Below are 13,361 nucleotides of genomic sequence, written 5' to 3'. Positions count from 1 at the left end.
TGTTATAATAAAGGAAAACTTGAGTATGTAGGAGAAACCTTGTTTAAATATGACAGGTTCTTTTCCTTCATAAATAGTATAATCCAAAATGTACACATAATGCAGAATCCTAAATAGATGTTTCAGAATGAAAGAAGCCAACGTGAAGGTGCCCCCTTTTGTATGATTTCAACCCGATTTCTTCCTCCACTTACAAGGGAGTTATGTCCCAGTAAACCCAATATAAGCAGAAAATATCATTTTTAAGACTCTTATTTTTTATTCTTATAGATTTTATTATTTATTTGAAAGTGAGTGAGAGAGTATGTGTGAGAGAGAGAGAAAGAGAGACATCACAAACAGGGTGGAGGGCAGAGGGAGGGGAGAAGCAGACTTCCCCCTGAGTGGGTTACCAGATGTGGAACTTGATCCCAGGACCCTGGGATCATGACCTGAGCTGAAAGCAGCTGCTTAACTGATGGAGCCACCCTCGTTCAAGTTAAAAATGCATGAAATCTTCCCGACCTACCAAAACTCATAGCTTAGCCTAGCCTACCATAAATGTGCTCAGAACACTTACATTTTTAGCCTCAGTTGGGCAATGTCATCGATTATGAGGCCTATTTTGTATGAAAGCATTATCTCTAGCAATTTATTAAATAGTCCAGGGCACATGGAAATCAGAATGGCTACATGGGTACACATGTTTGTAAGTGTATTGATTGTTGACCCTCGTGATTGCTTGGCTGACTGGGAGTTGGGCCTCGCTGCCCCTGCCCAGCATCACAAGAGAGGATTGTACTGCCTATCACTAACGTGGGGGAAGACCCGAATTCAAAATTGAAAGTACAGTTTCTATGGCATATGTATCACTTTTACACCACCGTATTGTCAGAAAAGTACAAGTTAAAGGATTTTGAGTGTGGGGCCATCGATACATGACATTCTGGAAAAGACACAACTATGGAAACAGCAAAAAGATCAGTCCCTGGATGGCAAGGATTAGGGAGGATGAATAGGTCCGGCACAGAGGATTTTTAGGGTAGGGAAACTCTTCTCCACGTCCCTGAATTTTGGAGAGTGAAGTCATGCATATCAAAATCCTCAGAATGTACAACACTAAGGATGAATCCTGATGTAAACTGAATTTGGGGTGATCGTGGTGTTTTGCTGCGGCTTCCTTTGATTGTAACACATGTAGCACTCTGGAAAGAGAGGTTGTCCCAGTGAAGGGAGATAGGGTGTATGGGATCTCTGTAGTTTCCACTCTATTGTGTATGAAATTAAACTGTTTTAGAAAATATTTTTTTTAATTTTATTTATTTTTCAGCGTAACAGTATTCATTGTTTTTGCACAACACCCAGTGCTCCATGCAAAACGTGCCCTCCCCATTACCCACCACCTGTTCCCCCTACCTCCCACCCCTGACCCTTCAAAACCCTCAGGTTGTTTTTCAGAGTCCATAGTCTCTTATGGTTCGCCTCCCCTTCCAAATTTTTTTTTTTAATAAACATATAATGTATTTTTATCCCCAGGGGTACAGGTCTGTCAATCGCCAGGTTTACACACTTCACAGCACTCAGGATAGCACATACCCTCCCCAATGTCCATAGCCCCCTCCCCCTCTCCCATTCCCACCTCCCCCCAGCAACCCCCAGTTTGTTTTGTGAGATTAAGAGTCATTTATGGTTTGTCTCCCTCCCAATCCCATCTTGTTTCCTTTATTCTTCTCCTATCCCCCTAACCCCCCATGTTGCATCTCCACATCCTCATGTCAGGGAGATCATATGATAGTTGTCTTTCTCTGATTGACTTATTTCACTAAGCAATATACGCTCTAATTCCATCCACGTCGTCGCAAATGGCAAGATTTCATAAAGTTTATTAATCACAAAAAGCCACTGTAGCATAATACCTAAAGGAAATCATCTTGTAAGAAAATGAAGTGTCTTCTGAAAAAGTTTGTCTAGTGAAAACAGATAACGTTTTAAAACCTTGCAACTTTAGTGTAAGACCTTTTGCTCATGTTTTATAGCATGTAAAATAAGATCTTCTAAGAACTTAGCAATCGTGACAGAGAAGGGACTGGATAGTGGAATTTTATGAGAAGGACGATAGTTACAATGATGAGTTTTATTTATTTATTTAAGATTTTATGTATTTGAGAGTGCACACTGGACAGTGGGGGAGGAGCAGAGAGAGAGGGAGAGTAGCTAACTCCCCTTTGATCAGGGAGTGGGACCCTGGCCTTGATCCCAGGACCCAGATCATGACCTGAGCTGAAGGCAGAGGCTTAACTGACTGAACCACTCAGGTGTCCCTGAAATTGTTTTGGGTTATAAACATGCAATGCAGGAACTAGAGGCATTCTGGAGGCAATGTGCAAGGAAGCAGGAATAGCAGGAAAAGGTAATGTGGGAGAAAAATTAAACAGTTGTTTTTTTCTTTCTTTTTTTTTTTTTGGTGTTTAGAGATTAAATTTTATTCCTTCTACATCATAACACAGGACATATAGGTTTATATACTTAAGAGATAATCATATATAAACTTTTTTTTATATTTTCAGTGTTCCAAGAGTCATTGTTTATGCACCACACCCAGTGCTCCATGCAATATGTACCCTCCTTAATACCTACCACCAGACTAACTCATCCCCAAGCCCTCTCTTACAAAACCCTCAGTTTGTTTCTCAGAGTCCACAGTCTCTCAAGATTCATTTCCCCCTCCAATTTTACCCCAATTTACTTTTCCTTTCCTTCTCCTAATGTTCTCCATGTTATTTCTTATGCTCCTTAAGTAAGTGAAACCATGAGATAATTAACTTCTTTGCTTGACTTATTTCACTCAGCATAATCTCCTCCAGCCCCATCCTGTTGATACAGAAGTTGGGTATCCATCATTTAAGATGGGGGCATAGTATTCATTTGTATATATGGCCATATCTTCTTTATCCATTTATCTGTTGAAGGTCATCTTGGTTCTTTCAACAGTGTGGTGATTGTGGCCATTGCTGCTAGGAACATTGGTATACAGTACTTTTATAACAAAGAAAAACTGGACAAACTGCCTTCTCAGCAGCTACTAATAAGGAAGTGAATTTGTTTTTTTTTTTTTTTTTCTTAAGATTGTATTTTTCTTTGTTTAACAGAGAGAGAAACAGAGAGGGAACAGAAGCAGGATGAGTGGGAGAGGGAGAGGCAGGCTTCCCGCGAGTAGGGAGGCTGATGTGGGCTTGCTCCCAGGACCCTGGGATCATGACCTGACCCGAGCCAGACACTTAATGACTGAGCCACCCAGGCACCCCATAATAGAGAAGCAGATCTATTGCAAGATTTATGTTTTGAAAATACATCGTAAGACATTTCTCAGTCTAAAGTTTGAAAGGGCACTTGCTTAAAATGACCAACTTTGTCACCAGAGTAAAGATCATCTTCATGTGTAGAATGGGTAGATCAATAAATGGGTAGAACAATATCATGGAATCAGCAATCAGATTAAAAGTCACAAATGGCAGGGTGCATGGGTGGCTCAGTGTGTTAAAGCCTCTGCTTTGGCTCAGATCATAATCCCAGGGTCCCAACCCTCCATCAGGTTCTCTGCTCAGCAGGGAGCCTGCTTCCTTTTATCTCTCTGCCTGCCTCTCTGCCTACTTGTGATCTCTGTCTGCCAAATAAATAAATAAAATCTTTAAAAAAAAAAAAAGAGTCACAAATGACCAGTACACCTGTTGGCCTCTTCATACTTCTTTAAAATGACCACCTTTGCAAAGTAATCACTATCTTTATCTATAAAACGAATGAAGTTTACCTAGTGTTTGAATTTGTAGAAAATCAGTAATGCAGATTTTACTCTTCAGTGTCTGTTTTTCTCAGTATGATCATGAGACTCTTTCTTTACGATTTATCTATTTCCTGATTATTTTCAATGATCAGGGGATGTCACTGCATGGATATGTGACGACTGACCCATTCCTTCATTGCTAAACATTCAGGCATTTCGTATGCAAGGATATTGTGAGTACAGTTGCTTGCAATATTTTGAAACATGTCTTTTGTTGACTGTACATCATCTTTTGATACACGCTTTATACAAAACATACAGGTAACTCCTAGGGCATGAAAAAAATTGTAACTGAAAGCATGAAAAAGATAGAATAGTCAAAATGCAGTTGTATTTGTTTTTTATTTTATTTCTATTTTTTAAAGATTTATTTTATTTACTTATTTGAAGGAGAGAGGGAGAGACCACAAGAAGGGAAATGGCAGGTAGAGGAAAAGGCAGAAGCAGGCTTCCCGCAGAGCAGGGAGACCTATGGCAGGCTGGATCCCAGGACCCTGAGAACCTGAGCTGAGCTGAAGGCAGACACTTAACTAACTGAGACACCCAGGCACTCAAAATGCAGTAGTGTTGGAAGCGGCCAGATACATAAAAAACAGTATACTCATCAGCTGTTGAGTATGAGTTATTTAAAATAATTCATCCTGTTTTATGCCACAAGTATATTCTCAACAAGTGTCAAAATATCTGAGTCATTCAGAGCAATATATCTAATGACAATGCAGATAAGGTATGAAACAATAATAAAAGGGTAAATTTCAATTGCAAATGTATGTTAATTTAGAAACATTTTTAATAAAAAGTGAAAGGAAATTGAAATAGAATTTAGAGAATAATTAAAAATAAAGTTAAAAAATAAAGTTAATGCAAACACTATTTATCAAAAAATATGCCAATGCTTAGAGGTAAATCCCTAGCTTGTCTTCAAACACAAAATACAGCATTACATCATTAGAACATTTGATACCATCTAATTGTTACTCCATTTGAGATTACTCAGAGCAGTAGTTGTTGAATATCAGTGTTGGATCATTAAATTCTCCACCTGAAACTAATATTACACTGTATGTTAACTAACTGGAATTTTAATAGAAACTTGGAAAAAAAAAAACCTTAACTTTAAAAATGCTGAAAATATTCCCCATAAACAAATAAATACTAAATAAATTTAAAAAAAAATGACTGAAACGTCAGTTGTTGTTGAGGTTGCAGAGAAATGGGATCATACATTGCTGGTGGAAATGTAACATAGCACCATTATTTTTGAAAACCCTTTGTCAGTTTCCTAAAATGCTAGCATACACTTATCTTATAACACAGCAATTCCACTCCTAGGTATCAACCCAAGAGAAATGATAATTTATGTCCACCCTACGTCTTCTACATGAGTGTTCACAGAGCATAATTCACTGTGGTCCTTATGTGGACATGATACAAATGTTCATCAGCTAGTGAATAAGTATACAAAAATGTCGTAGACCCATACAGTGGGATACTATTCTTTCTAAGGGGGAACAAACTATTAATAACACAATGTGATAAACCTCTAAAACAGTACAGTAAAGGAAGAAGATAGTATCATCTTTTAAAAGTGTTGTTTTTAAAAAGTCTATTTCTCTCCTGGTTATGTCACGTGGTATCATAAATGGATCAAGGGAAAAATTGAGGTGTCCTTGAGATTCCCTAGATCTCTGACCACAGCTCTGTGGATTCATTATGTCCCAACAGTAGCTGTCAATATGCATAAAACTTAGATCCTTTGTTCCATTCTGTACCCATTAATGAAAATTCTCATGGTAAATGTATTGGATTCTGCTCACATCAGCTGTTTACCTTCCTTTTTATTTTACTTATTTTTAAATAGATTTTACGTATTTATCTGTCAGCAAGAGAGAGAACACAAGTAGGGGAAGCGGGAGAGGAAGAAGCAGGCTTCCCGTCAAGCAGGAAGCCCAATGCAAGGCTTGATGCTAGGACCTGGCATACCCTTAATGACTGAGCCACTCAGGTCCCCTTACCCAACATTTTTAATCTCATCCCCTCTACTTCTTCTTCCCTTAGTAGCTGTCCGGTCTCTTCAGAGATGATTCTCTCTTTTCCATCTTTGCTACCTTATCATGTGGGAACACGTGTCTGTTATGTCACTCCTTCCCACCCAGAAAATTGGCATTCATATTTTTCTCTGAACGGTAACGGGATTACTTGTGCAATGTGAATCCTTAGACTTGAAGAACGAAGGAAACAGTATTCTAACAGGCAATTCTGATTCCATTGCTCACACCTCAGTAACTTTGGGTAATGACCCAATGTCCTTGGAATCACCTAGCTTTAAGTAAGCATTTGTTGTATTTAGAATTCATCATAAGTTGACCAGAGCAAACTCTTTTGATCTTAGAATTCACTGTGATAGATGGGGTTCCATATCTTTATGTCAGGTCAAACATGCATGCCATCGATTCTGAACCTGTCATATTTTAATTGTGAGGTTTATACCAATTGGCTTCAAGTCCACGGGCCTTCTTGAATTACTTAATCTGCCCATTTTGGATAAGCAAATAACTCAAAAGAGGGTTTTTTTTTTTTTGTCTTGTTTTTTTTTTGTTTGTTTGTTTGTTTTTTTTTAAGCAATACTAGGGTGGCCAAAATATGGTACATCATCATCAACAGATGCGGGTGAGGATGTGGAACAAGAACTCTCATTCATTGCTGAAGAGAAAGCAAAATGGTGCCACCAATTGGGAAGACACTTTGTCAGTTTTTTATAGAACTTAAACAGTTTAGCAATCCCACTCCTTGTCATTTACCCAAAGGAGTTAAAAACTTATGTCTACAAAAAACCTTGCACACATATGTTTAAGGGCATCGTTATTCATAATAGTCTATACAACTGGAAGCATCAAGACATCCTTCAGTAGATGAGGATAGACAAACTGCAACATCAGACAGTGAAGTATTATTCACTGCCAAGAGAAATGAGCTCCAGGCCATGAAAAGTTATGAAGAACCTTCCAATATGTTCCCCATGGTACTTGGCATGCAGCTCTATCACAGATATGAGACTCTTCTTATCTACCCTGTTACTAACTTTCTAGTTTCATGTCTTACTAAGTAGACTTTTAGGAGCTCAGTGTCCAGCTTATAACCCGACACACAGAAGAAGCTAAATTATTGAATGAAGAGATGAGCCAATAGCCAGAAGCATATCAAAAGATTGTGTTTTCTGCATACTCTTGTTCACCCTTCGTCTTTGTTATACAACTCTCCTAAGAATAATCTTACCCTAACACATGCCTATTCACTCTCATGATTCCCTTTCCTCCTTTGTGTCCATTTTTGATGTTTTCATCTAGGAAATCTTCCTGACCTCCCGGTCTTTTTTGTGTGTGCCTCAAACATGCTTTCATTGCCCCCCTGTGCTACCACTACCTTCCCATTTATAACATAGTCTTATCATATTCTGCTCCCCTCTGGGTATCTCTCAGTGGATCTGAAGCTTTTTGATTGCAAGACCTTTGTTCAGCTCTATTCACCTCTGAAGGCTCAGCAACCTTCAATGTGTCTGATATATTTTTTGTCTAGAAATATTTATTGATAGACGAATGAGGAATATTATACACACACATACACAAACACACAGAGACACACACACACACACACACACACACATATATATAAAATGTAATATATTTATACTAAAGTTGTTTTGTGTATATATGGAGCCACATATTTTTATAACTTTTCATAATGAAATGTTACCTAGAAATAATCTAATTTACAGAAAAATGTCATGAACAGCTCACATTCATATGATGATGAACTCTTGGTGAAAGCAGGTAAATATCAATGTAAGATATTGGCTCCATTGAGAATCTCATTATCAATCTTTGTAAATACATAATTTAATCAGAAGTTCAAAAAATTTGTGGTTTCCTAAAGAGATGTCACTAGAAATCTCAGTCTGAATCAGATAAAAGCAGGAAATAAAGGCCATTGTCTCCACTATTATTTTTTTGGTTTAAATTTTCTTGACGTTATTCACCTTCCTTCATGCCGTTATTCACTCATTCAATATTTATTGTGCCTGAGACATTGTGCTGACTTGTAGAAACTATTTTTTTTTTTTTTTTTTTTTTTTTTACTTTTTATTTATTTGACAGAGAGAAATCACAACTAGGCAGAGAGGCAGGCAGAGAGAGAGGAGGAAGCAGGCTCCCTGCAGAGCAGAGAGCCCGATGTGGGGCTCGATCCCAGGACTCTGGGATCATGACCTGAGCTGAAGGCAGAGGCTTTAACCCACTGAGCCACCCAGGCGCCCCTTGTAGAAACTATTTTTAACAAATAGTCAAGTACTCTATGGAGTGTGACTTTATTTAATAGAAATTCCTCTCAGATAATAAGATGCTCATTAATTTGAGTCATGATTTTTTGTAATGGGTTAGCAACCTAAGAAGGGTAACATGAACAATACATTATGACTCTGAAGTCTACAAGGGAATTTGGAAAGTTGGGTAAACTTCATTATCCCTCAGTGGTTAAAGGGCTCTTCACTTTTACAATAATATGGTCATTTTATACTCTAATTTTATAGGAAGCATGTTGTATCATCAATACTGGTATATAAAAATGATCAGAATTCCTAATAAAATATATTAGATTTTATAGATAGTGAATATATGGATAGTAAATATTCATAGTGAATATGAAAATATATATGCCTATACTACACGTTGTATATATACATATATATGTATGTATATATGTAAAAAGCTATGGTAATTTTTTTCTTTCTTGCACGCATTTTTGCTCCACTCATTTCAGAAGTTAGCATTCATAGTAGTTTATTTTTTCTTTATTTGGTAGGCATTCCGTTCTCAGAACTTCCAAAACGTCCTTTTGACCTTTGTTTTCATTGAATCAGTGCTGAGCTCCAGGCATATTTATTTCTCACTTGAAATAACTCCTCTACTACACAATTTCCTAATGGCATTTTTCATCTGGTCATTTCTTAAGGTATAGATTAACGGGTTTAACATCGGTGTTATCATAGTGTAGAACACTGCGACTGCTTTATCAATAGATAAAGTAACAGCAGGTCTCATGTACTCAAATATGCAGGGCACAAAGAATAGGATAACTACTGTGATGTGGGAGACACAGGTGGAGAGGGCTTTACGCTTTGTCTCCATGCTGTGGTTCCTTAGGGAATGCAGAATGACCACATAGGAGACCATCAAGAGGAGGAAGAGGAAGACACAAATGAAACCACTGTTGGCAGCAACGAAGAGGCCTAGAGTGTGTGTATCAGTGCAGGCAAGATTGAGCAAAGGGTTCAGATCACACATAAAGTGATCTATGACATTAGGGCCACAGAAGGGTAAAGGGATGATAAAGAGGGTCTGTATGGCTGCATGAAGAAAGCCTCCCACCCACACCACTCCCATTAACAGGCCACACACCCGCCGATTCATGATGGTCGTGTAGTGCAATGGCTTGCAGATGGCCACATAGCGGTCATAGGCCATCACAGTAAGTAGGATGACATCAGCACCTCCAAAGAAATGTTCCCCAAAGATTTGGATTATACATGCATTGAATGTGGTGGTCTTCTTTTCACGGAGTGAATCTATGATCAGTTTAGGGGTATTAACAGAAGTATAGCAGGCATCAATGAAAGAGAGATAGGCCAGGAAATAGTACATGGGAGACCCCAATAATGGGCTGGTAATGATAGTGACTACGGTGAGCATATTCCCTACCTCAGAGATGATGTAAATCACCAAAAAGACGACAAATATGATTTTCTGCATCTTTGGATTCTCTGTGAGTCCCAGTAGAACAAACTCTGTCACGTTGTTTCTGTTCTCCATTATGTCATATTATGAATAATTGCATTACCTGAAAAAATTCCTTTTTATTAATGTAACCTTGAATGTATTAAGCTTTTTCATCTAGTAAGCAATACATACCTAGATTCTATTGAATTGTGAATTCTCATATGGTATTCTGAGATAGAAAATACATTATGAGTTCTTTAAGATCACATAAGTTGTTTACTAGTTGAAATTTCTGTTGAGTATGGCCATGGGGAACTTTTTAAACACACAGGCTGGAGATCATTTGTGCACACTTCGTCATCTGAGGTGATTAGTTATGTAGCAAGAAGCAGCCAATTGAATACATATTGGCAGCTAAGTTAGAAAAGAGAGGTAGTTTATGATATAAAAGCTGTGAATGCAAGGTTAGGAATTTTCCCTTTATCTTTAGGAAATGGGAAACCACGAGAAGACAGTGAGAATATACATGGGAAAGTGAAAGGGAATTTGGAGATAGGCGATAATAATATGAGAGATAATAAAGGATATAATTTTAATAAAGATCTTCATGTGTGTTGGATGAAGTGGGGTGAGGTTCAGTAAAGGGTTGGAAGCCAGAGACAGAAATCCCAGTTAAGAGATTATTTATAATACTTGACATAGGATTAACAATGTATTGGTTGTGGGTATGTAAAATGTACAAAACCTACTATAAAAATAATTAATAATGCTATTGTTTATATAAAATAATATATTTGGTGGGGCGCCTGGGTGTCTCAGTGGGTTAAAGCCTCTGCCCTCAGCTCAGGTCATGATCCCAGGGTCCTGGGATTGAGCACCGCGTCAGGTTTTCTGCTCAGCAGAGAGCCTGCTTCCTCCTCTCTCTCTGCCTGCCTCTCTGCCTACTTGAAATCTCTGTCTGTCAAATAAATAAATAAAATCTTTAAGAAAAATAATAATATATTTGGTAATCATATATATATATATATAGAGAGAGAGAGAGAGGGAGACTTAAATAATTGATTAATATGTTCATGGCATAATAGCAAGTGTTGTATATATAGGATCTCATTAAATACTGATAACATCCCATTTGTTTGGTATTCTTCCATCCATTTTGAGATGAGGAATCAGTGTCAGAGAATTAGTTTGATGGTAATAATAACAATAACAATATTTACTAAAATTGAATATTTAGTGACCTTCAGATTTTTTGCAGATTTTTGCTGATTTAATCCCCACCACAAACCTGTAAGATAACTCCAGCTCTTGTTTTGACAATTATTTCATATGTTAAGTAATAGAAACATAGAGGAGGTAAAGATCCTGCCACGATCAAGATGCTAATAAAGAGCAGGAACTAAAATTACTTCAGATTATACTTCCTCATGGTTTTCCTTCAAATTATTACCCATGTGCTAAATTGTTATAATTAACAACATTGAACTAATAATATTTTTCTTATATGACCACAATAACTGTAATCACTTTATTACTACTTTCGAGGCCAGTGTCTATAACCCAATTTCATTAGGACACACACACACACACACACACACACACACACACATACACACACGCTTCAACTCCCGGTTATCAAATTAAAAAAAAAAATCAAAACTAAGAAAATCAAATAAAAATAAAAAATATTTTACTGTGTTCATTGAAAGCTCTTTTTATCTTGCCTTCTACTTCAGACCTAATACTCCCTAGTATAATCCACCTCCAAAGCAAAATTTCTGTTTTTGTTTTTTTTATTTTTGGGTTTTGTTTTTTTTTTTTTTTGAGTTTTCAATAAAGCTTTCAAACCATCTGTTAAATGTTGAAAAGGATTTCCACTGTGATTAAGTGCTTTCGTCTGAAAATCAAAAAGACAAGGTTAGAATTCTGATTTTCTACTAGCATCTGCTTTAATCTATAGTAACTTTCCAACACATTACATCCTTTTTTCTAATCTATACAGCAAGATTAACCATTTCCATTCCAAAGTTTTTTATGAAAATTGTTTAAGGAAACTATTTAAACACATTACCACCATGTCATAAGTACAGAGGACTTTCATCTATTTTGTAACTCTGTAGGCACCTACGTTATAGGAATTATTGATATTTTGAGTGATAATTAAGCAATCATTTAGTTGTGCAAGAAGTTCAGGAAGAATCCTCTCCAATTCTACTTTTAAAGAATGCACGCAGACTCAATTATCCATAGCCTTTGTTACCAGAAAGAATTCTCCATTCATGCTTGGATAACACAGCTGATGCTATGTGTCCTTTATTATTCATACTATGCCTCTTCTTTGTGAGAAGTGATTGCCATTGTGTTTTCATTCTCATGATTAGTCTAGATTATTAAACTAGTTGTCTCATTGCAAAAGCATGCTGTTTGGTGACAAAGAGCAGGGTCCTACAATTGACATCAATTCCTTGAGTTTCAATTTTTTTTTCTGTCAGCTTAGGTTAATGATATTTACCAACTATCTTTTCAAGAAATGGAGCGAGGATGGAATACTTGAATACTATATTTGAAGGGACTGAAACAATGATTAATATATATGGGAGGCAACAATACTTAAGATGCATCAGCAATATTGAAGACTTACCTTACAGACTTAGAAGATCTTAATGATGTTTGGAGGTGTTCACAAATAACCCCATCTTCAAACTGACCTCCTCTCAGATAAATGACTTTCAATATGAAAGATAAGACACACCCAGTAAGAGACTGATCAAATAATTTGATACCAAATCAAGTTTTTAAGAAAGTGTTTTTATCAACCAAAAGCTTCCCTTCTAGCCTAAAGCCTCAAAAAGTTTTTACAGAACACTTGGGATTTCAATTTAGAATGGATTATTTTGGAAAAAATACAGAGACATCATCTACAGATGGTTCTGGTCCCATGGGGAAGAGGCAAGATATATGGAGTAAGCACATTTAAATGGGTCATTCTGAGCATATGAATCCTGCTCTGCAAATGGAATCAACAAAAATCGCATTCACCTTACAGTGCATGCATATTTAAAGAGTTTTCCATAGGTTCAAGGACCTTGTCATGGTGTTGTTACTTTGTCTCCCAGGAATTAATTATCTCCTCTCATAGAAAGGATTTGTCTCAGAAACCATGGTGAAGAGACATGTTTGACAAACAACCAGTTTTGAATAGGGAATTGCATGGCCTGTATTTGGAATCCAAACACATAGGAATACCCTTTCTCTAAATGAACCTGAGCTTCTAAGAAAGCAGAATGTTAGGCAAGTAGAAAAATGGCATAATTCCAGTGTGGTGACCTGTGATGTAGCTACCTATTGATTCATGTCACAGAGAGAACTTCTGCCTCCTCAGCAATAATACAACTTCTCTGGAACCTGCTTCAGATTGCTTGAGAGCTAGAGCAGTGAGGGCATGGAATCAATGGCTGGCATTTTAAGGTTCTTGACTCCAAAAGCTGTTTTGTTTGTTTATTTTCACAATCACTAGGAGACAAGAAGTAAAAACAAACTCTAAGAAGCTCCCAACAAGTTATCTTTGGGATTCATGGTTTGTTCAGCATGGATTACTAGGCATCATTAAAACTGTGGAGGCAGATCAAAACACAACATGAGTCCCAATTGTTCTATAATGTTGTCACTTAGTACTGTTGTTTCCTTTGTTTTTTTCCCTTTCCTTGAGTTGTTTCCTTTCCTTCCTTCGTCTTCTCTAGGAGACTTGTGGTGATGTATTGTGGTTTACA

At 37.1% G+C, this 13,361-nt stretch overlaps 1 protein-coding gene across 1 annotated transcript; it reads right to left on the bottom strand.

Moving 5' to 3' along the window:
* Positions 1-8,754: 8,754 nt before the first annotated feature.
* LOC123949211 (olfactory receptor 4C46-like) lies at positions 8,755-9,684 on the bottom strand. The gene has a single exon (XM_046016570.1). It carries the CDS (start codon positions 9,682-9,684, stop codon positions 8,755-8,757), a length of 930 nt encoding a protein of 309 aa, XP_045872526.1.
* Between the last annotated feature and the right edge of the window lie 3,677 nt (positions 9,685-13,361).

The sequence above is a fragment of the Meles meles genome, chromosome 8 (assembly GCF_922984935.1).
Source record: "Meles meles chromosome 8, mMelMel3.1 paternal haplotype, whole genome shotgun sequence".
NCBI lineage: Eukaryota > Metazoa > Chordata > Mammalia > Carnivora > Mustelidae > Meles > Meles meles.
Note: the sequence above shows the minus strand (reverse complement) of the source record. Positions and strands in the feature narration are given on the sequence as shown.

Coding starts and splice junctions, on each gene's coding strand:
- LOC123949211 (XM_046016570.1), bottom strand. CDS start 9,684: ATGGAGAACAGAAACAACGTGACAGAGTTTGTTCTACTGGGACTCACA.